A 24,852-nucleotide genomic window follows, 5' to 3' on the forward strand; every position below is an offset into this window, starting at 1 on the left:
TGTTGATAAAGATCACATGTAAATAACTGAAACCCTGCAGGAAAACTTTTAATATATCAAATTCCTGCGCTATGTTTGTTTTTTTAGTTCCTTGATTTATATAGAGAACTATTTTTCTGTTTTCTTTTAAATAAAAAGGAATTTTAATAGTTCGATTTTACTGACTTTTCTTCAGATCTATTTAACTGGCAGTTCGTGGAAATTACGTTTTGTCATATGTCATTTTAATAATATCCTTTATATTTATATGAAAGGTAAATTTATTTTTAAGTGGAAATGGACATTTTAACTAGGCGTGAAAGAGAAATCAGTAGAACTAATTAGAACTAATAAATCAGAAAAAGTCACTGAAGTTACGAGCAACGATGATTTGTAAATATTTGTAAAGTACGTATTCCTTACTATATTTTCTTTCTTTCTATTAAATGTAACGCATTTTATTTTACTGAAATTATACTATATAAATAAAATAATTGTTACCGTGAATTTGCTTGAATATTGACTTATTCGGTACGAGAGCTGCCACAGCAAACGAAGTGGGCGAAATATATTGGATAAGTGAGCTTCAAGATTTCTTTCATTTTCATTTCTATTTGCATTCTGTGTCTATTACCTTAACGTAGTGTATACCTTTGTGTAAGTTGATTTTGTATTTCTGGTTCTTCTAGAAAGAGAAGTTTCTCCAAAGTTCGTTTTTGGAAAGAAGAAATACGGCCGTAGATCCCGTCCAGAAAGTACGGAACAGAATGTGGAGGAGACAGGGGAGGGATCAGATACTGAAATCCTAGTCCCAGTTCCCAATCAAGGGAGAGAAATCATCATGGTATGTACCTTAAAATTTCTAATAGTTTCATAACGCTAGAATTATTGATACGTATTTATTGTTTTCCTTTTTTTTTAAAAAAAAAAAAAAAATATTTAACGTATTCAAAATTAACCTATTGAAGATATAACCGAAATATTGTATGAGGCAGTTCGTTTAAACTTCTAAAATAACATCCAAATATTATAACCAGTCATTTTAAAGTATTTAAAAACATAAATGAATATGCAGACAAGGTAAATTTTGTGGTATTATACATCCGAAACGACTGATCTGATCAATTTCGAGTATATTTCTAAGACTAAACGAACCCACAAAAAGTGACACATGTGAAACATCCATTTTGTATTAGGGCTATGTAAACACTTTCTACTTTTAACATAATAAAAGTCTCGAAGGGAAAAAAAAATCACAGGCAAATCCTGAATTGGATTACCACTTCGTTAAAGATTCTTAAAATCCAATAAAACAGAGTGATGAGTATTTTTAAATATTATACACTATGATAATTTATAAATTTTGAATAGGTAATAAAGGAAAAAAAACTAAGTTCTGTAATACTCCTCAAAATTAGTTTTGTTCCAACGAAATAACGCGCAACTGACTCGGTTCTAGAAAATGACATTTAGGTTCTTGCTTAAGCAGTAAACCAGCAGTCAGATTCCGTATTATTACAACCTTTAAATGTATCACTGTTCACATTGCTATTTAACAAATTAGTTTATTCGAAATCATAAGCTCAAGTTAGGATAATTTTATTATTTTAGGTCGGTTTATCATTACAAAACGGAGACAAGTTTGAAAAAGAAAAAAAAAATCCAGTTTGATTAATAATTTAAGACAATTGTATTTCATAACAGTTCAATAAAGTTGCATATTGATACTTCAATTGATATATTTAATAATCACAAGACAGTTTCAGCGAATCGGTACATTAGTCACAATATATCAGACAAGGATTGATCTTGAGTAGCCAACTACGGAACTTTATAATAATTGCTCTTCGACTAGATTCGTATCATGACTGGTTTTACAGATAAGAAAAAAATAAAAAAAAAAAAAATAAAAAAGAAATCTACCAAATATTGATCCATCCCCTTTTTAATTATCTAAAAAAAATTATTGAACGTTCCATTTTTGAAAACATAATTATCTCTAACTGTCACTCATATTCTACAATGTTCTCCAATCTGTGTTGCTACTGTATAACTCCAACTGAGTTCTAAAACTGTAGCATATATCAGATATGGCTTAAGCGTTTAGCCCGCCCTCGGACAACACATTAAATATTTTATTTATGCACTACAAAGAAAGAAAAAAAATAATGAACAGCGAATTATATACATATGGTATGATTGATGATAAGAAACGTAACCACGTGACAGGATATTCTCAATACTAATATAGAACGTGATTTTTTTTTTTATTTTTTTTTTAACAACATGCAAGAAAATTCATACTATTGTGGTGGATCAATGCATTAGTTTGTCAGTCATATAAATTTAAGAGCCACAAGGTGAATCAACCTTCATAAAATATTCCGGAGCTAAGCTAATCATACCGTAAGTTTACAGTAAATTAAGAAATGTACCGAATACGCAATAATGGTAAATTCATTTATATTTAAATCCATTCTGACCTAAGATTCATTCTATCATTCAAAATTTTGAAGTGATTGTAAAGATTAATAGTAACGTGGAGACATTTATGGCAGATAAGTGAGATGCGTAACGCAAATGAAATTTAGCTATCCATATTAATTATATTGATCATTTTTCGCAAGATTACTTCCAAGAGTTATTAGTTTTTATAAAAATTTTCACTGTTTGGTTCCACAATACACTCCTACTTTACTGACGCCATCTTGGAAAAACTGTATTTTATATTCCAGACAGGTAAACAGTTTAAAAAAAGAAGTATCAGGAGACCTGGATTTTAGATCCTAGTACTCACAGTTCGAGGACTCATAAGATAAACAAATTTCCAGTCCGGGATGGCAGGGAACCTTGGTCATCTGCTGGTTCCTCAAACTGGTATTTATTTGCTGGTTGCTGTCATGGCTTCCAGCAACTATTGACCAGCGGGGGTGGAATCAGAAAAAGGTTGAATCAAATTTTGTGAGAACTCGGCAATCGAAAGAAAACTATTTAAGGTGTTCCTAAATCACATTTTTTTTTCAGGTTAGTCCACAAATCAAATAATTTCATAATATAATAAATTTTCCACTTCGAGTTCTCTCACCCCCTCTTCTGCTGGTTTGTACTTTTTTCTTCTTCTTCTTCTATACCTAACTACTCGTGCATTGCCTGTTTTATGTATAATTATTAATTCACACTATTGTTAATTGCATTAATTTAGAAAAATCAGTATATCAACAACTATCATTAGAATTATGTTTGCTTTATCCCAATTTAGTGATTTTTCTGTTTATAAACATAATACTAATATTCCCACTATTATCAATCAGTTGAGTTTGGTAGTACCCAGCAGAAAACTTCACTAAAACTTCACTGAATTGTCATTATTATTAGGCCTAACGCTAGGCCTAATGCTCTATTGATACTTATATATGAAAATACAAGATTTTTGGATTAAAAATCTTGGTGAGTAACAATAACACATTTTTCAAATCAATAAAATGTGTAATACAAATCCCCCTTTTTTTCTATTCAACTATTTAATATGATTTTGAAGTGTACTGGTAATGTTTCATTATTATTATCGTAATTATATTTGTATTACCGTAATGTAGTTCTTCGTCAGCACAATGCACATTGTGACACCGGTTAATTTATTTATACATAATTATATTCCGCCTAACAGTATAGGTTTTACAAGTCAAACGTGTGCTCAGATATAGAATAATAGCCTAAATCTATATAATTACACAATAGCAGATGGAACAAAAGTTTGCCAAGGTGTACCAAACCGACCTAACAACAACTAACCTATGTAATTAACACAAACACACGAACATAACGATAATAAAATAAAATGGCACAAATACACAATACGGGAGCCATCAAACATGTAACGAGTTTCAATATGCATACCGGTATTAATATAATGTAATCGCTACCGGTAAACCGGTACGTTACAGCTAACAGTTGCAAGAAAAGTAACTGGCATTTTTAAATTAGTTGTTCAGTATACATATGTATACATGTAATGAAATAAAATACATTTATAGGATATAGATTGTTCTGTTTTACGTCCGTATGTAACAGGAAGTATGAAGGAGTTTATCCCACACCGTGTCACCCAGCACCGAACTCAGTACACTTGAATTTTCCATGGCTGAAGACCAGACTATATTTAGCAACTATAAAAACAGCTTGGCTGTTTTTGTTTGATAATGTGATGACACCTGTTTACGTTGACTACATCGGTTCCTTTAAAAAGTAGCCACAAATTGATTTATAATGCAATATGAGTGTATATTTTAAATAATATATATATTATAGCCCCCTCGTGGCTGTGTGTTTAGCGTGCGTAGTTTCGGCGCCGGAAACTCGTGTTCGATTCCTGGTCAGAGCTCATAATGTTAAGTTATAGGTACGCGCCTAGGCACTGAAAGGAATATTAAGCTCAGAATCAACCAACCAAATAGCACGCAGTGAAAATTATTTGTGCAATATAAAAATAAATCATATAATTTCCTATTCGCACTCTTTGATTTAAATGTTGTAATTTGGACTTGTTAATTATCTACAAAACCCTAAGCACTTTGTTTCCACCTATGGCAATAAATGCAGATAAGCTCATCAGTTTTAGAAAAAACTGAAACATCATAGAGTCTAACTCCTAGTGATTCTTGTATTTGGATTCACAAATTGATTCATTCTGCTACAACGGCAAGCTGAAAAGTTTTGCCTGTTGATTAATATTTCGTATTATAATGAAAATAATTTAATGAAATAATGTGTACCTTGACATCTAAGCGTCAGTTCTGGAACATCACTCCTCTGCAGTCACTATCCACTTCCATGCGTTTCCTCTAACGGGGTACCAGTACTTCCATGGTGTCCCGATAGAAATTCTTGCGTTTGGAGCGACACCACGATCATAGAGCACGATGGACGTTCTCATCTGATGAGTAGTGAGTATTCTTAGTGTGTTCCTTCGGTTTAGGAAAGATGCAGAAGTCGCTGGGTGCAAGATCAGGGCTGTGTGGGGATGTGGGAGGGTAGTGTATCTGAGCTTCAATATTGGGTCGGTGGTCAGTTTGTTGGTGTGGGGTCTAGCATTATTATAGAGAAGAAGGGGGCTCCATTGTCAGGCCTGACGCGTGTCAGTTGAGCCACGGTGGTGAGTGAGTTCACGGTGGTATCCTTGGAAAGGAACTCGGCATGGACAACGCCTTTCACATCGAAAAACGAGTCAGTATGACTTTTCCCGCAGATGCAGACTTTTTTTTTTTTTTAATAGAACCTTTGTGATGGTACTCATGGCCTCTTCATCTTTGGGCCATAGTGGTTGACCCACAATTTGTCACTGGGACGATTTGCATAGGGATGAAGCGTCGCCCTCACGCTTGTATCGGCGCATATTTTCGTCGAACATCCATTTCTTCGTGGCCTTCATCTCATCTGTCAGCATCCTTGGAACACACCTTGCGCACACTTTGCAGTACTTCAGCAGTTTCCTAATTATGAACCCGATTCGTTTCTTAGAGATATCGAACTGCAGGGTAATCTCTTTCTACTTGATTTGTCGATTTTCGCTTATTCATTTGTTAACCTCCTATTGACGAGTCACGACGCTGGCAATTACTGACCTTCCAGAACGAAGCTTGTCAGTAAGCTTGGAATGGTTTGGGTCGGTTTCTCGGACTGCGTTGGCCCATCTTCTAACGGTACTCTCGTCCACGCAAACCTCACCATAAATAACTTGCATTCGGCGAAGAATTTGTGCTGACGAAACTCATCCGCCGTCAAGAATTTGATTACAGCCGTTTGATTTCACCCGCACGGCCATACAAGTTGCCATCTTGACGCAACTTCTGATCACGTGGGCAGATGACAACAGCAACTGCTACGTGGCGTAATAGGTAAGGAACGCACAGCAAAAGTTCTAATATCTCTGGAAATAAAGATGAGAGAGGTATTAACCAACAGGAAAAAACCTTTCAGCCTGCCTACTAGGTTTTAACAATCAAGGCGTGGAAACGAGTTCCGATTTTATTTATTTATTTACTTTTTTGTGTGTCAGTTTTCCAGATGGAAAAGGCATCGAACACGTAATAAAAAGAAACCAGTCAAGCGTGTTTTGAGTGATGTCGCTGGATTTTAATTTTTATTTTCCTTTTTATGGAGTAACATTTTTGACTCCCACGCTAACAAATATATACGTCTTTAAACTTTCCCAGGTGAAGTCTAATTTTGTACTAGAATTGTTTAAAATCAGTCGAACAGTTTTTGCACCACACTGTTCAATTTGAATTTTACACCTTTTCAGATGCGCTCCGTCTGTGTTTCTTGCGCGAAGATTAATACATATATATCATGGGGGGGGGGGGAGAAATGAGGGGGACGCGTCCCCCAATATTTCGAAGTACAAAATATTCAATATTTTATTCTAATTTAATTTATTTACTAACGATAGAATAACATGTAAATAATAATTATATTTATTTGGAATATAATATTCAAGCTGTAAAACGATTATAACAATTCTTGATATACCTTAGGGGGTCTGTGAAGGTAAGCAGAAAGGTGGCAAATGAAATCGAAGATAATAAGTAGGTTGGGCTAGGTACTACCTTTTAAATCAATTTCTTTGATGTCCCCCCAAATTTTACATGCCAGAGACGCCAGTGATATATATCATTTGAATTTTGACACTCACAGACCTTTCGTCGTCATGCTGCTCTAAAGAAATATACGTGTATTTTCAAGGTTGAAGGACTAACCGTGTGATGAAAATGACCAAGAGTTATCAGACTATTGTTGTGTGTAAGGAGTGTGAATTTTGGGCTCCTTGCATCGCGTATTCCTTTGTGTTTCCCGTGCCGGAATAAATACATATAAGGACATATTCTCAGGCATAGCTTAGTTGCTAACGCTCTCGCCTTCGATGCAAGCGGTCCCGGATTCGATTCTCGGTAGGGACACTCGGTTCGAAAAAGTGTAAAAAGCCTTTTCAGGCCAGCCACCCTGAATGAGATTTTCCTGGGTTTTCCTTATTCACACCAATGTCTGGGAGGCACCTAACTTATTGGTCCTAGGCCACTTCCTTCCTTTCCCAATTCTTTCTTCCTTCCCTTTCCCCGGATAGTGTGCTCACCGAGGGACATTATCCCTGAAACGCGACGGGCTAAATGGCCGTAGATGCCAAAAACCCAGAAATGTAAATCCTAAATCTCAGGCGTAGCCTTGTGAGAAGAATGGTCCTTATCGATAATATCGATAATTCCTAATTCTAAGCCAGTACTTTCTCGAAATTTTATTGTTGCTATTTTTTCATATATATATATACAGGGTGGTAGGAAACTCCACCGACAAACTTTGGGTGGCGATTCCTTATACGAAATGAAAGAAAAAAGTTCTAATAGACATGGGCCGAAAAGTGCTTCGTTTCAGAGTTATGATCCATTGAAAATTCGAAAAATCATTTTTCAAAACTCCCTAACTTAGCAACTATAGGACCTATCCCAAGCGGTTTAAGGAATTACACAGGAACTAGTATGTTCTCTATCTAAATATCCATGTTTTACCATCCTCCGTTATCGGTGAAAGGAAGTTAAAGTATAGGAATACTTCTTTAAGTACTAGTGGTGTGTTCGTTTCGCTGGTACCGGTGACTTCTGAAACATCGATATTTAGAGCGTATACCAGTTCCTGTGTAATTCCTTAAACCGCTTGGGATAGGTCCTATAGTGTCTAAGTTAGGGAGTTTTGAAAAACGATTTTTCAAATTTTCAATGGATCATAACTCTGAAAGGAGGCATGTTTCGGCCCATGTTTATTAGAACTTTTTTCTTTCATCTCGTATAAGGAATCGCCTCCCAAAGTTTCTCGGTGGAGTTACCTACCACCCTGTATATTTTTGAAAATCGCATTTGGTTGTTTGTTAAAATTAAGCCTCCCTTTTTAGCACTGAGGCTATAAGAGACATCAATTTAAGGGAAATTCTATCCACCGTAATGCGTTCAGTATGCTCTTCCACCGGGAATCGAACCCGGGACGCCATTTACTAAAATCGCACGGGTTAGCCACTAGACCAGCAGGGAGGACTAATATCAAGTTCCGTCAAATACAATCATAATCCATACATTGTTTTGTTTTTTATTTGTCAAACTAAAGAGAGAACATTTTTAATTCATTCAGTCCTATTCAGAATTTCACGATGGTCTTAGAATAGTCGTAGTACTTATTAAATGTGCTTAATTTTAGTAGTAATATGTATGTATAGCGTCCATTAGCAAATATGTGAAAGTGCTTTAATTCTCTCAATAAAATTTTGTTAAAAAATTGTAGTGTCATAGAGCTTGGTTGTACCATAATATACTAATAGAAAGTTCAAAAACCCAAGTTTGTTCTTTTCAGGTGGGTGTAACCCGGTAAACCCGATATATATATTTCATGTTGACCCATTTGAGCAAACCTTGCCTCTGATACAAACACGAGGAGGGATTCAGACTCTACTTTAAACTTTTAATCTTGCATCATATTGCCTCGGTTCGGGGATTGGGTGACCAGGGGAGGTATGTAATGTCATCCGGATGTTCCTCAAACCACACCGCAAGAGCTCCAATTGTTCAAGTGGGCACATTGTCATTCTGGAATGTGGCTTCATTTCCTGGAAACAATATATACCATAGGGTGCACATGATCTTCTAAAAGGGCGACATAATTATGGAACCAGGATATTGGGACTCAGCATCATAGAGCCGCCTCCATGTTTCACGGTTGGGCGTAGACATTGCGGATCATATGCTTCTTCGGGCGTTTGCCGCCCATAAACATGGCCCATGGATTGAAATAAGGCGACGATAACTCATCTGACCGTATCACATGTTTCCAGTCATCAACGACCCATGTTGCATTTTCGTGATGTCACTGTCTTCATGCTAAAGTGTTATGGTCTCCTATCAGCCCTTCTGCTTGTGCGATCCGACCCCAATGTGTCCTCGCGTAGCGTAGTCGCTAACACTTTCGCTTTTGGTGTGAGCGGTCCCGGTTTCGATTCCTGGTGGGATACTCAGGCCAGCCACCCTGAGTGAGGTATTTTATGGGTTTTCTTCATTTACAGCAGACAAATACCGGGATGGTACCTAACATAAAGGTCGCAAGCCGCTAACTTAATGTTCCCTACCCACTTCTCCGGGTAGTGTGATCGCCGAGGGTCGTCATCCTCGTACGTGACGGGCTAAAATGGCCATAGTTGCCGGAAGCCCAGAAATACAATTCCTAAGTTCATGTCAACACAAGCTGCGTGAGGTGCTCCTTGAGTTCCCCCGTCACTTGCACTGCACTCGCACTACAGTTGTGAGTGACAGTCTTCTTTAATGTTCGGTGGGAACTGTCACTGAAGATTTTGTTCCGCCGACTGTTCCTCTTCACCGATGTGGTTTTGCCATGAGTTTTGTAGACCGTCATCATCTTTGACACCGCCCCTCGTGACATACTATCACAATTGCCACTTTCGCACTATATAATCAAGTGTCAACCATTTGCCCTCTTTGGAAATCGGAGAGGTCCTCATTTTACACTATCGTCATCTGCTCAGTTCACTGCACACTACCTTTTACTGCTTCTCACGTACTACGGAGTTTACATTAACACACTGCTACAAATAGCCCGACATTAGGCCGCCGCCTGACCGTTTCCAACTCCAGGTGTTTCCATTAAATTGATAAATATCTGTATTTATCTTGTGGTAAACTTCGTTTTTCCTTTTCTCTGAATCATTTGTTAGATTTTTTTTAACAGTTTAAAATTGATGTAACATACTTAAAAAAAAAAACTTCAAGTATATTTATTTTCTTATTTTTCAGAGGTCTGTGTCGGAAGCGTCTAATTTGGATAATGGTCAATATCCAAAGAAGAGACGAACGATCGTAGACCAAAGTCAGAACTTGAAGCGATCCACTTCACTACCAGCTCAACCTGCTGTGGGTGAGTATTCTCTATACATTTGAAATGCCTTGTATTTATTTTTAGTTGGTTGAGAATTGATACAAAGTTTTAAAAATTAGGTCATCCAGAAACTTCTGGAGCATTGCACTTTCCTAGTTGGCTAGTAAACGTAAGAGAGAAACAATGAATTTCCTTGAAGGGCTTGGTGAATTGTAAAATGCTTATTAATATTAACCTCTAAACTAAAATTAAAATATTTAGAAGCTTTTCAAGAGAAAGCATATATATATATATATATATTCATTCTAGCACTAATGCTTTGCTCATTGTTAGGACAGAAACGAAAAACTAATCTCATTAAGTGGTACAGTAAAATAGCAGTATAAAGAAATTTTGACAGTGTATGTTAAAGCTATGCAGCTTTCGTGACTGTTATTGTAAAAACAGATAATTCCAGATGCTGATTTGAGTTCTGTGGACAATTGTGTCGCATTAACTCTACGGTTCTTTGTGACAATCGCCTTGGATGTTGTTGCTTTTCGTACACTGAACACACTGGCAGTCTTGGATGCATTTACTCCAACTTACCGTGCACCCTCAATTTACCCCGTTTCAAGAAATTTGGTTTACCAAAACTACACAGAATGTTTGGTCACCACAAAGCCCATGTAGCGTGAGCTAGGATCGAACCAGGGATCCCACGTACCAAAAGTAAACGCTCTACCACTGATGCAGTATATAAGCATTTATATTATTTTGATAATTATAATTATAAATATTAGAAAAATACGAAATTGGTCAGATTAAGTTGGCTGTATGGAGAGGCGGAAGACTGTATCTAATGAACTTTCTCTGATGACATGATTTATTTATTTATTTATTTATTTATTTTAATTCTTGGGAACTTTGTATAATTTCTGGTTACGTTTACAGTAAATTATGAATGTGATTAAGCTTAAAGTTTCTTTGAATTATCATGTGCATATTGAATTAATTCTTCGTGGTGTTTCAGATTCAAGGCAAGGGAGACAATCAGAATGGCAGCCTACATTAGAAAGTGGTGGCGATGCTAGTGGTCCTCAAAGTTTGGGAACGGGAACATACAATGAAGAACAGTACCTGAGAGCTACGTGGGAGCGTTTAGGTGTTGGTTTGGATGGGTTTTTAGATCGTAGGGAGCTTGCAGTCGTTTGTGAGTGTATAGGCATGGAGAAGGTTGCTGAAGAGGTAAGATTTTTCTTTCCCCTTCTTATATGTTAAATGTTCAGTTACTTATAAATATGAATAATATAAAGAAAATAAAAATATCATATTTCCTTGAATGTGAGCTCTCCCCCTTAAAAATTTGTATCTGTTCTCAAAATTCCCTTTACTCGGATACAATTACCTCAATAAAATCATTACAAAAAATTCAGGCAATTATCGAATCAATTTCTTGATTATCTCGTTAGAATTCTTTCTAGATAGAGTTACTGTTAGTACCTCTTGTCATAGACTGAAAAACAAGTGATAATAGAATTTATAGAACTTATAGAACTAAGAGATAATATCATTATGTTGTAATATTATTATTAATACTGGTTGTGATTTTAATCATATAAATGAAATACTAAGCTAAATAACAGGAACAATAAAATAACCTTTAGAAAGTAAGAAAATAATTAAAAATCATCTACATTTGTTAGAAAGAGAATAATTAAAAATCATCTACATTTGGTCCTGCTCACTATTTGTCCAAAAACGTATTATGCGATTATAAGTGACCCTCAGGAATATTAGCCCTTCATTTTGAAAGAAAGAAATTTTTAAAAAAAGGAAGGGGGGGGGGGTTCGCTTTTATTCGAGTAAATACGCAGGGAAGGTGATAGAGGTATGATTGTATCTTTAGCCATTGGTTTAATGATATTAATACTTTACAATTCAGTGGGGTACATAAATCCATTGAACCAAAGTAGTCATGAAGGTTGTTTCATCCTTGTATGGGATTTGCTACTTGCTGATTGTGCTTCTTTCTTGACAGGTTATTCAGCAGTTGTTTGAGAAATTAGACGTTGACCGAGATGGTCGTATTAGTTTCGAGGAATTTTTATTATTATTTCGCAGTGGAGGAAGTTGGCCTCAGGGAAGTGGTGTCGGGGAATCACCAACTCACTCACATCGCACAAATGTAAGTCATTTTTATCATGTTATAACATCATTTTTATTAGCAACTAAATCATTAAATAATAAGTTAAAGATTAATTGATATATATGCTATTGGAAAATTAACCTGATTTACCAAGAAATTGCAGCTGAGAAACCATTTAAAATTTTGTATAGTAAAAAAAGTTAATTATTGGGATACTGAAGTTAATAAAACAGTTCAGCAAAGTTTTAACTCCAGATTTTGTGTATGTAGAGCTCGTGAATAGCCACATTGTTAGTTTGGTTGTCTTTAGCGCACGTGATCTCGGGTACGATTTTTGGTGATAGTTCAGGCTACAATCGTGGAAGGTAAAACTGAAAACAAACATAATTATCGCTGCTTTGGTGCTGTCCGACTTCTGGTGGATGTTCATGTTCGATAACCATCTTCCAAATTTTCCCTGAGAAGTACTCAGCAGTATCGAGGATGAGAAAGTAAGTCCATACATGAAATAACGATTTGTCACAGATAAGTAAATCTGAAAACTGCGCTATTAAACCTGTTATGTTGTCCATATAGGTATTATCTATGTGGAAAGTAAATTGGCAGTGTAATGTTAGTTGCTTCTAGCGAAAATTTTGGATCTTTTTTATGTAAATATTTAAAATCGACACTGGAAATACTGAAAACGTACTGGAAATTGTTGTATAATACTGGGGAAATGTAAAAAATCCCTTTGAAACTCTTCAAGGTGGCAGCCTTATAATCTGGGTACAGGTGGTGATAGGGCTATGTGGCCAATCACTGAAAAAGTAGCTAGTTTGGGAAGGAAAACGAATAGTTTATAATATAAGACCTTCATTAATTTTGGTAACAGTTAGTCCAAAATAAGGTTAGTTTACTAAGGGGTGAAAATGAAAGTTTGTGATTTTCTCAAACGGCTCTAGCCATTTTCTTGATATTTCATAAATTCATTTTTTAGTAACATTCCAATAGATTGGTATGAAACATTTCTCTCGGAAAAAATTGAGAAGGGATGGTTCCGTAGGTGAGCATTTTGGACAGTTTTCTCAAAAACAACTCAGTTGATTTTGTTCATATTTCATAATTAAATATTTTATTAATAATCTGACAATATGGCATAATCAAGTAGTCCTGAAAAATGTACGAAGGTAGCTTATTCTTGGGAGTGAGTATTTTTCGGACCATTTTCTCGAAAACAACGCAGGCGATTTTGTTCAAATTTCATAAATAAATATTTCATTAATAACTATAATGTTATGTATATTACTCTTTGAAATCGAGTCACAATGAGTAATTTACTTTTGGGATAAGTTTCTTTTCAGATCACTTTTTCAAGAGACTCTGGCAATTTTATTAATATTCTTACAATGTTGCATAAGGAATTTCTATGAGAATATCTACAAGAGATAGTTTACTTTTTGGATGAGTTTTTGACAGTTTTTTGAAATACAGCTTCTGTGAATTTGTAATTATATAAAAATGTTTAATTAATGACCCTAAGTCATATGGGAAAATTTACAAGGGATAGTTTACTTTTGGGAGTGAATTTTCTTTGGGCGAAATTTTCCGAAAACGCCTTATAATTTTGTTCGTATTTCACAAGAAAATGTTTCATTATTGCCTTATAATGTCGAGATTGGGGAACTGAGAAGTCTCCCATATTGAAAGAAAATTGTTTGTATTCGGCATCTACGTTGGGAGCTTTTTCTATTGGATAGTCGCGATTCAAATTATTTGAGCAAGCCCACTATACACTTTACTTCAAATAGACGAGTGAGAGACGTGCTGTGTGGTAGTTAATACATACTTGTTTTTGAACTTGACGTAACTAAGGAGTTATAAACGTAACTAAGGAGTAGATAGGAAGTAACTAAAATACGAATGCGTACGGTATTAATTACAAACCTTAGATGGCGCCGTCTGGTATCCATGCTCCTTCTCTAAAATAAGTGTTGTACCATTGGAATTGGTGAGACTTTTAGTGTTTTTTTGTAATTGGTTGTAAAGTCATAGTCAGTTGCTTTTTGGTTATAAACTGGTATAAACTGGAAATGTCGTTATATGACCTTCAGAAACGTGATTATATATTTCACCGATATTTTTGTGAATTAATGAGTACTGGGTTCTTACGTGAGATCAATATCGTGGGCAATCAAGACAAAAAATGTTTGGTAACCACTTGGTTATTTATTGGTCAGCCGTTGTGTTTCTATAAAATTAAACTGATAATAGATGTTTCTCGGTAGAATAAGTTGAAAATAAAACCATTGTTGATATACCTATTTGCAGATTTTAGAACACAGCGAGAACCAAAGAAAAGATAATTGTAGGACAACATTCCAGCAGCTTGGGACAGCACAAGACGAACGTCAGACACTAGGTTCGGGGACCGATAAAGATTCATCTTTTTTAACTCTAGATCCGTCTGGTAGTGGGTAAGTATTTTTAATACAGTTTGCCTCAAAAGTTAAAAACGCTATTGAAAGTGTACATCTAAAGTACGTATTTTTCTACTCCATTGTATAAATTAATGGCTACTATGAATAAAAACCATTGAAGTAAGGTGTATTTCATTGTGTATTATGCTGTTGAGGGAAGATAATTCTAAATTGCACGTTCTGAAGCCGTTTATTTCTCGTCAAGTAAAAATCATTTAATATTTGCATTTTAACGCGCTAATTTATACCTATGTATAAAAATATGGACATACGCTGTTAGGTGCATCTAGGATTTATACATGTTGGTATATTTCACAAACCTCACTATATGCTATTTCCAGCAGGCCTTGTTTCTGGATTACTTACACAACTGCTTTATATACATATTGTTTATCTTTTATACGAGAAAAAAACGCAAAAGTTAAAGTTAAGTAGATTAGTTGCCTATTCTCTTCTGGGAATTGATAAAATGTACTCTTTACCATGAACGTATGGTATCCACTGCTTTAGGTTTTAACTCTCACAATTTTTCATCAAGATTCTAGGAATTATTTTTTCTCAAGGGAGCTTGATTTACCAAATCTCTTTTATATATTCTCTTTTGCGTGTCCGTCTGGAAGTTAAAAGATCCCAAGCACTGCTTGATTGATCAACATCAATTTTGGCCAAGTTGTAGAGAGTCGAAAATTAGAAATCTAATTCGTTGTTGGACGTGATCCATCCATTTGATTCCAGGATATGAAAAATCACAAATCAGTTCTCCATGTATTCTTATGAGAGTATATAATCCTTGCTTGATACACTATCTGTAGTGTTATTGTGGTTAGCGGATTAGTACAATGCTAAGGATGTAAATTACTGTTCTCCGTGGAATACAACTCTAAAATGAAACTAAATGACTCTTAACCAAACTCGTTCACATGGTGTACAATATGACATTACTACTTCTTTAATGTTAGGTGTATTATGTACTTTTCATCGTATTGGCTTGTACTAATTTTCATTGATTTAAGATTATACTTATTATATGCCACAGTTTTTTATTTTACAAAAGAATAAAGTAAACTCGTTCCTTGGGTGTCAGTTCTCTTTAGAAAAACTTTTTGCATTCACTGTGAGATATAAAAGTTTAAATTTCATTGTACAGGGTGTTTCAAAACAACACCGACAACTTTTGGGAGGTGATTCGTGACACCAAGATAAGACAAAAAGTATAGACTAACCTGGATGCACAAATGCTTCCTTTTGGAGGCTGAAAAAAAAATAAAATAAAAAAATAAAAGTCCATAGCTCTAAAACTAGAATCTACCGTAGTCGGGTCTAGACTTCATTTAAAAACTAGTATGTACCCTACCCAAATATCCAAGTTTCAGAATCGTGGAAACTTCCGCAACAATTTTTATAGAGGTAGTTGGTGAGTACTTCAAATTATATGCCCGTAGCCAAAGTGCCTGTATAAAAAATGTTGTGTGAGTTCCTTAGGATTCTAAAACATATACTTTTTATACTACACGTATTGGTTCCTCAGTGAAGTCTTGACCCGACTATTGTAGGTCCCATAGTTTTGGAGCTATGGACCTTTAAAGTTCATTTTTCATGTTTTCGGCAACCTGTAGCTCCGAAAGGAAGCGTTTGAGCCCCCAGGTTGGTCTATTCTTGTTTTATCTTGGTCAGGAATCACCTTCCAAATGTTGTCGGTGTTGTTTTGAAGCACCCTGTATAAATATGTACCTAAACGTAAATAACCTAAGTCGTTGACTTCGGTTTCTTTTTTTATCTTTTTCAATTATCATGAAGGAAGTACATTATTTATTGTATATATATACATTTAAAATTGTCAGAAAAAAGCCACATTTTCTTCATCAGATTTTGTTTTGTCATTTAGGTTTTACTTAAAATAAATGTACGAACTTACATAAACGTAAAATAATGATAATAATAATAGTTTTCATAATTCGTATGTTACATAAGTACAAAGCTACAATGATCCATTTTATTCTATGGCTTCGCTGATCTGATAAAACTCGATTTATTGCATAAAATATTATACTTAAAAATGTGTCGATATAAACTTTCTTTTGATGCTAATGTGTAAATGTTAAATTCATTTCACTTTCAGCCTAATTAATGGGGAAGTCATTGCGGAAATTTGGGAAGCATCAGGTATCCTGCAGGCATCTCGTTTTCTTAACGATTTGGGCTTTAGTGTTGATCAGCAAATAAGGCTTGCGGAGTTAACGGCTGTTCTGGAAGAAGAACTAAGAACACTTGGGGACGAAGCACGTGAAAATTCTACGCCATATACGTTGGTATTGCAAGCTGCGTTGGCTTTGTACCAATCAGAAGTCAGATGGTTAAAGTACATATATTTCTGTAAATTTTTGATAGAGCATTATTTCGTATTATTTCTCCATTATTTTATCCTTTATCTTTATTAGTGCATGTGTTTCAAATGAGCAGATTGATGTAGTTTACTGCGTATTCATATAATATTTGCAAGGCTACAGAGTATACGTTTTCCTAACTTAAAAGTCACTTTTTAATGTTTGTAATGATTAAGTGTATCCGTAAATTCTAGTATCGAAGAAACACTCAGGATTTTTGTATAAGAATAATAGTAATAATAATAAGAATAATAGTGACCATTTCATAAGCCATGGCAACTGTGTTGCAACAACCGAAAAGGCTGCAGCAAAGTGCTTCCACATATGGTGTTTGTGTACAAAGAGGTATCAAAAGGTACGTACATAAATTCATTGAATGGGAAAAGTACGGTATACACATAGAAAACAGCAAATATCCATCAAATAGTTTCCCATAGTGACCATTCATCATTGCCAACGAAGGAGAAGGCGTTGAATATCTTCAGCTATATATGATCCGTCAATATGTACCATGTGCAAAGTCTTCCGATCATTGGCAAAGATGATTTAACTCCTTGCAGGACTGGGTCTTAGCTGTTCGCTGTGTACGTACGGTACATTTTTTATACATTTGTACTTCGTGTTCATTCGTATTAGCCTTATCGAGCACGTACGTATCGGTATGTATCTTTCAATTGACCCCTCCTGTTAACGCCTATACACAGATGGCGTCCATTGATGGCATTTCTATGGCCTTCAAACGCAAACGGTGAATTTCCTTGCTGAAACTTTTATGGCATCTGGAGCAGTGTTGCCTAACTAACTAACTCTATGGCTTATGGAACCCGTAGGTTCAATGCCGCGTTCAGAAAAGCTCTCCACTGACTTCTGTCCGTAGCTAACTGGATCCAGTTTTGTATTCCTATCTCTGTGAGATCCATCTTAATATTGTCCTCCCATCTGCGCCTAGGTCTTCCTAATGGTCGTTTTCCGATTGGTCTTCCAGTCAAGACTTTGAAAGCGTTTCTATTTTCTTCCATCCTAGCTACATGACCTGCCTACCTAAGCCTCCTAGACTTGACGACCCTAACAATGCTTGGTAAACCGTATAAATTATGTAGTTCGTCGTTATGAAGTTTCCGCCATTTTCCATTCCCGTTCCCTTGGGTCCGAATATTCGTCTCAGGATCTTGTTCTCAAATACTTTCAGTCTGTTCTTCCCTCAGAGTAAGCGACCATGTTTCGCATCCACACAGAACAACAGGCATGGTTATCGTTTTATATATTTGAAGCTTCAAATTCCTCGACAGGATTCGCGACAAGAGATTTTGAACTGAATAATAACACGAATTCCCTGCTTTTAGTCGACATTTAATTTCTTCGTGAATATGATTTTCGTCTGTTAATATTGATCCTAGATATTTGAAAGTATCCACTTTATCAAAAATATTATTTAATATTTTAACGCATCCATAATTTGCTGTATTACGGTCCGGACGCACTTCCATGTATTTTGTTTTCTCTGCATTTCTTTCTATTGTTCTTCTGTCATCCCCTATTAAATTTACATCATCAGCATATGCCATACCCTGGTGAATACCGTTCAACTCTAGGCCCTGGTTGCTATCTTTGATTTTCCTTATAGCGTATTCCAGAACAAAGTTTAATAATGGCGACAACGCATCTCCTTGTTTCAGGCTATTTTAGACGTGAAAACTCGTGGAAAAAATTTTCCTACCCGGACTTTACTTTGGGATTCATTTAAACATATCTTAATTAATCTAATTAGGTTTCTCGGTATTCCAAATGCTGTAAGAACGTTTTATAATGTTTCTCTCCTAACCGAGTCGTAAGCCTTTCTAAAATCAATAAATAGTTGATGTACCGGGGAATTATATTCCCACTTCTTTTCGAGTATTTGGCGAATGGTAAATATTTGGTCGATAGTTGATCGATTTCGTCTAAATCCGCACTGATAATATCCAATAATTTCATCTGCGTATGGGGTCAATCTTGCTAATAGAATATTTGAAAGAATTTTATAGAAGGAGCAATGTTGCCATGGCTCATAAAATAGACTTTGTATTATTATTATTATTATTATTATTATTATTATTATTATTATTATTATTATTATTATTATTATTATTATTATTATTTAAATTTGGATTTAGAAGTTTAAGATAAATGATCTTGTATCGGGAATTTAAAATTTCGTTTTGATGTAGATGTTTCTAATAATATTTCTGTTGTTACTACTTTCTTTCTATTATTCATTCATTTTTTACATTGTGAATTGTAATAAATATACACACCATATCCAAAGTAAAATTGTAATTTCATGTCTAATGTTTGATACTTTCTTTTGATATTGTTTTTATTTAAATAATATAGCAATTTACATTTTGAGAAGCGCTTACGACAGTTTGTTGGCATTCCTAGGTCATCATTGGAACATGTAAATAGTGAACGTGATAAATTGCGTGCTGACTTAGCGGAGGCCAATCAGCGTGCTTCGTTATTGGCTCAGGAAGTGGATGATCATCATGCAAGACTTGAAAAGTCTAGTCAACTTCAAGTCAAGTAGGTTTATTTTTAATTTTTATAGTTTGTAATGATGTTTATATGTATAATAAATAATGTCTTCAATAATAAATTAAATTAAAAAAAAAAGTTTATGAAATTATACAGATCGTTATCAAAACAATGTAAACGCAAGAAAATTGAACTTAATCTGCTTAACGGTGTGGAATCACCGTTAACCTGCAGAACAGCTCTGAGTCGTCGTGGAATGGAGGTATATTAGTCGTGAATGATTTCAAAAGGAATGTTCTATCATTTCTATTGCAATGCAGCACTCAGTCCCATCAGCGAGGGTGGAGGAGGATATTTATTAAGGAGTCGGAGTTTGAGCTCCAGAACTGACCACAGGTGTTAAATAATATTGAGGTCTCGGGATTGGGTTCACCAGGGGAAAGATAGGTCATTCAAATGTTCATGAAACCACACCTTTTCAGCTCAAGCAGAGCTGTGTGAATTGTCGCATGGCCATCTTGAAAAACTGCCTCATTCTCCGAAACAACATGTGGTCCATGGGATGCACGTAGTCTATACAATCACTGACAGTAATGCGTCCTATGAGCGTAATCACAAGACCTATGGAAACTAGGTAATTGCGGACCACAGCGTCATAGGGTTGCTGCCTTTTTCATGCTGGGAAGGAAATTGTTGGGAGCAAAAATTTCTTTGAAAGTCTATCATACACGGTCTGTTGTTGGAAATAAAGTAAAAGAGAATTTATTTATTTATTACCAATCAACGACGATTCATTTTACATGTTCATAACAACACTTCCTTCACGCCAAAGTGTTGTAGGCGGTTATCAGCTGTTTTGAAATTGCAACTCGGCCGTGAATATTCAGGTTATGCAACTCGTGTTGGTCTGTGTTTGTCGCAGTAGGGTGTTCCAGGTACTGATTGAGTTCCGTAGTTACATTTGCCTCCTTTGGTCTACGGTCCAAGGTGACAATCTTGTTTCAGCGAGCCCTGTCATTAAGGGCTGTCTTCTGTCCACTATTTTCTTCGCTCGTGTTATTTTCACATGAGTTCTGAAGACCGTTATCACCTTGAACACATTTTTCGTAACATATCTAATACACCAGTCACATTTAATACATTTGCACCAAGTACCTGTAATTTGGCCTTTTGGAAACTCAGAGAAGATATCCGTTTTCCATCATAACCATTTGTCCATTTCACCGCATGCTTCCCTGCTACCCTTCCTGGCGACCATCTAACAAACCACTAACAAAAGTCAGGCTCTACTCAGTGTTACCACCTCACATTGTACGAGTTGCAAATTACACGAGTATTCATTATTTTTGTTAATCATCTATATATGCGTATATTATTAAAATCAGCACGCGTAAGGAATATACGGTGAAATAATAAAAAGACACGTACAATAATTTAGTAAGATAAATGTTTATTTATTTGCATAAATACAGTAAAAGGGTCAGGAGTATGTTTTGTTAAGTGTTATTTTTGAGTTGGATCATTTCATTTGTTTTACTGTATTCCACACTCACCGCTGACATCGACACGTGACATATATTGCTTGTTTCCTGCGATCACATTGAAATATAACTTTTAAAATGATAACTTAAAACGGGAAAGTCTTAAATTTTCTGTCCTTGTACTCCATGAAGAGCTATGGGTAGCCAGTAACTGTACTGGACTTCTAGACCAGTATTTGGTATCAAAATTTAAGTTTTTCCTCAATTGTCTCACAATACTATAAAATACCCAAAATCCTCTCATGTATTTTGTAAATTTATTTTGTTTGGGGTATTTTATAATACTGCTTCAACATAGATCGTTTACAGTAACGTCGTCTCTTACGATATTTTGTTTTTCATATTTGTTGTCTCTCTTATCCGCGATCTGAATCCACTTGGTTTATCGTATTTTCTTGAAGATTCTTTTGTTTGGGACTAATCTGTATTACATACTATTTTAGAAGAAACTTACACATTATGTAATTTATCAAAAGTCCTGTTTTTGATGAAAATTTTGCTGAATTTTTCAGTGTTGAGAATCTACCTCCATTCGAAATCCCTATCATAGCTATCACGTATTTGCGCAAAATTCATTTCATATAACTATTTAAGGGTATGGCTTGACACATGTTAACAATAATTTGTAAATGTTCTGTTTCACTTACTGTGTCTGATATTTAATGTGGTATTAATTGTACTGTTTCGGCCTTCCATGACGCCTCCTTTAGCATATCTGACCAACTCATTTGCAACTGATATGACTTTCTAGGATTTTATTTTGCACTGTTTCGTGCTTACGGTAAACAATGATGAGGTTTAAAAAAAAATGATAATGTAAATTCCATGCAGTAGACTTTTAGTTCTTTGAAAATCTTTCTGCTGTGAAAAACTTACGCAGATTTTTATGATAGTTTATAGAAATTTTGCTCACTTCTAACAGGCACTTATGAATCTGGTGTTATAATCTTGGATGTATGTAAAATGTTAATTGTACGTTAAATTTAGATGATTATACACTTCTTAATTTGTCATTATATTGTTCAAAAAATATAAATATTTACACTATGTAGTAAACTTGCTCTGATATCCGACGTTGAACGGGGAGAATACTATTTCTGCACAATATTTGAAAATAGAAAACTGATCAGAATAAATAACGAAGAGCAGTGTCTTTTCGTTGCCCCTGCCAATTCTGGTCCAACTGACATGTGCAGCGACTTCGGGGTTGCCCCTGCCAAAAGTAAAAGAGTTGAGAAAAATAAATAACCACGAATGTCGCGTTTAGCGTTGCCTATGCCGGTTTCCGGGCCAGCTGACATGCACATTCTTGACTGAACTTGGGCTTAAATGTCATTGACAATGCCACCAATCAGTTTAGCGACCCCGAAAACTGAATTCTACACTAATCTAGGTTATTTTGGACATTTTATTTTTCACTCATACAGCACCCCACGCCGATGGAGGCAGAACTTAAACTTAGATAACATCGCAAGTGTCACAGTTCATCTCAGCAACCTCAAAACTATGGATTCGACACTAATATCGGTTGTTTTCGGTTATTTTTAACTTGTAACACCTTCTCACTTCCTAGGGGTTGTAAGTGGATTATTTCTTCTAAGTGGCACGAATGGCTGCCCTTCTGTTTCTGTGCGCGTGGTTTCGGCTAGGAATGGGCATTACCGGTTTCTCGTAAAACCAAAATTTTGGGTTTTCACCGAAACTGATTCCGGTGAAAACTTTCGGAAAACACATAAAACTATTTCTGTGGAAACGGAATCGGTTTCCGGAGAACAACGAAACACTATTCTGGTCTGAAATAGAAGCAATTTTGAAAAAAAAAAAAAAAAAAAAAAAAAAAAAGTAAGTAAGTAGTCGGTTTTGAAGAAAACCGAAACCGAATCCGGTGAATAAACGAACCGGTTTTGGTGAGAAACAGGTTTTTTGAAAATTTTCAAAAAACAGTTTCGGTTTTTCTAAAGCCCGAAAAACCTGTTTTTGTGTCCACCACTAATTTTGGCTGCGATTTTTAGTGGGAATACATGTTGATTTGCGTCTCAACTTTTATTTCATATAGCCCAGCCGTTGAAGTAGGTCCTTAAATAGCAACCAAACCGTTTTGTAAGTAAAATTGATATCGAACAAAAGTAGTATATTTTTTAATTCTTTCTAAGTTTGAACATTGACCTAAGTATTGAATCTTTTATAATTGTGTCCAGAAGGCTTTTAAACGGTGGATGGCTTAAGTGTTTTTTTGAACCAAATCAAACGTAATAACACAAAACATAATGTTGTTAACAATTCATTTTTGTAAGTATACCTGTTATTTTACACTTTGTAGACTTTTGGAACAGAAACATTCAGAGCAAATTCGAGAATTGCAGGAACAATTAGGAATGGAAAGAGAGCAGCTCACAACACAAAATCTTAATTTGGAACAGCAGTTGGCCAGTTTGCAAGAGGAAGAGACAAAACTGCGGGGAGAGGTTTCAGTCTTGCAGAAGGTACCTTTATTTAATTGTTTGTTTATTTATTGTAGAAAATGTACAGGGTGTTTCAAAAAAATTTCCTGATTTTAAAAGTCCATATGTATTGATAAAAACGTACTACAAAAATGGGATAAAGTACAAAATATTCACAAAGTCTTAAAGTTTTAGCTATTCTATTACAAATCTCTGTGTGTCCACCAGCAGCAGCACGAATAACATCTAGACGATTTCTAAATTCCATAATTTCATCAAAAGTGGAAGGACGATCTTAACTCTTACCTTTGCACAAGCATCCTGTCTGTTTAAATTGGCGATACCAACGACGAATGTTTTTGAGTGCAGGCGGATCAATGCCAAAGCGCCGACGGATAGCACCGAAATTACAGACTTAAGTCTTTGCAAACTGCAGCACACGAAACGCTTTTTGTTGAGCGGACGCCATCTTACTCTGACTAACTGCAAATTGAGAAGACGTATCCAACGGCTAATTCTGAAACTCTAGGCCCGCCCATTCAAACAACATTCATTTCGTTGCTGGCATGTCCCATGTTTCATAATTATTACCGTCCAAAATCAGGTCATTCTTTTTGAAACACTGTGTATAATAATGTTTCGAAAATGAGTTGTACGAGGTAAAAAAAAAAAAAAAAAAAAAAAAGTTATTCTTGTATATCAATAACTCAGAGCGAGAAAGATAAAATTTTCTAAATCTAAAAGAACATTTCTGTCTCATTCTTGGATATTATATTCATTCTTGGATACAAGGATATTATATTCTTGTAAGTAAATGTTTAATTTTAATAGGAAATATTTCGATAGGAAGATGCCACACTACACGTTAGTTCTTAGATTTGCAGTTTTTGACGTTTGTCCGGGCTACACATTTCACATTATTTTGTTTAATTTGTGCTCAATATGAATATTTCGTGACTGCGTGTTTAAATACTAATTAAGAAGCGACTTGATGCAAGGTTCACTACTCAAGAAAATATTCATTAATTGTAATTGACTGTTTTTAGATTTTCCATACCAATATTATCTATGTGAGAAATTTGGATAAGAGAAGAGAAAATAGTCATTGGTTGATTTGGAGTTTAGCGTCGCTTTTCAGCACGGTGGTATATATGAGACCTACAGCTTAACGTGAGCTTCTACCAGGAATCGAGTCCTCAGTCAAGAGTTACTGAGTTGCTTGAATTATATGAAACAATTTTCCTAGTTGAGGAAGGATAACAAATCATCAATAGGAATAAGAATAGACAGGGTAGGAAGAACTAGAAACAGAGAATTCCACACTATTCCTTCTTGGTTAACTACGTAGTGGTGCCGCCATATTGAATCAGCTGTTACTCAGCGCCAACCCATCTACTGGTATGGCTTCGTACTACAGCTCGGAAGGATGTGAAGGACTGTCTGCAAATTTCCAAACGCCTAGAAAACAAATCAAATTTTTAA

The 24,852-nt window shown here is 35.4% G+C and overlaps 1 protein-coding gene across 3 annotated transcripts in view; it reads left to right on the forward strand.

Annotated features, from left to right (window-relative positions):
- Window positions 1–24,852, forward strand: part of LOC145690301 (uncharacterized) — a 136,750-nt gene that overhangs the window by 20,307 nt on the left and 91,591 nt on the right. For all 3 annotated transcript variants that reach the window (XM_081765074.1, XM_081765076.1, XM_081765075.1), the window contains exons 4-11: window positions 669–823; window positions 9,822–9,942; window positions 10,916–11,130; window positions 11,924–12,070; window positions 14,342–14,487; window positions 16,610–16,849; window positions 19,296–19,436; window positions 23,250–23,412. In XM_081765074.1, the coding sequence (XP_081621200.1) occupies window positions 669–823; window positions 9,822–9,942; window positions 10,916–11,130; window positions 11,924–12,070; window positions 14,342–14,487; window positions 16,610–16,849; window positions 19,296–19,436; window positions 23,250–23,412 (1,328 nt within the window). The remainder of the gene's footprint in view (window positions 1–668; window positions 824–9,821; window positions 9,943–10,915; window positions 11,131–11,923; window positions 12,071–14,341; window positions 14,488–16,609; window positions 16,850–19,295; window positions 19,437–23,249; window positions 23,413–24,852) is intronic.

This window comes from Thermobia domestica, chromosome 7, assembly GCF_964235325.1.
Source record: "Thermobia domestica chromosome 7, izTheDome1.hap1.1, whole genome shotgun sequence".
NCBI classification, from domain to species: domain Eukaryota; kingdom Metazoa; phylum Arthropoda; class Insecta; order Zygentoma; family Lepismatidae; genus Thermobia; species Thermobia domestica.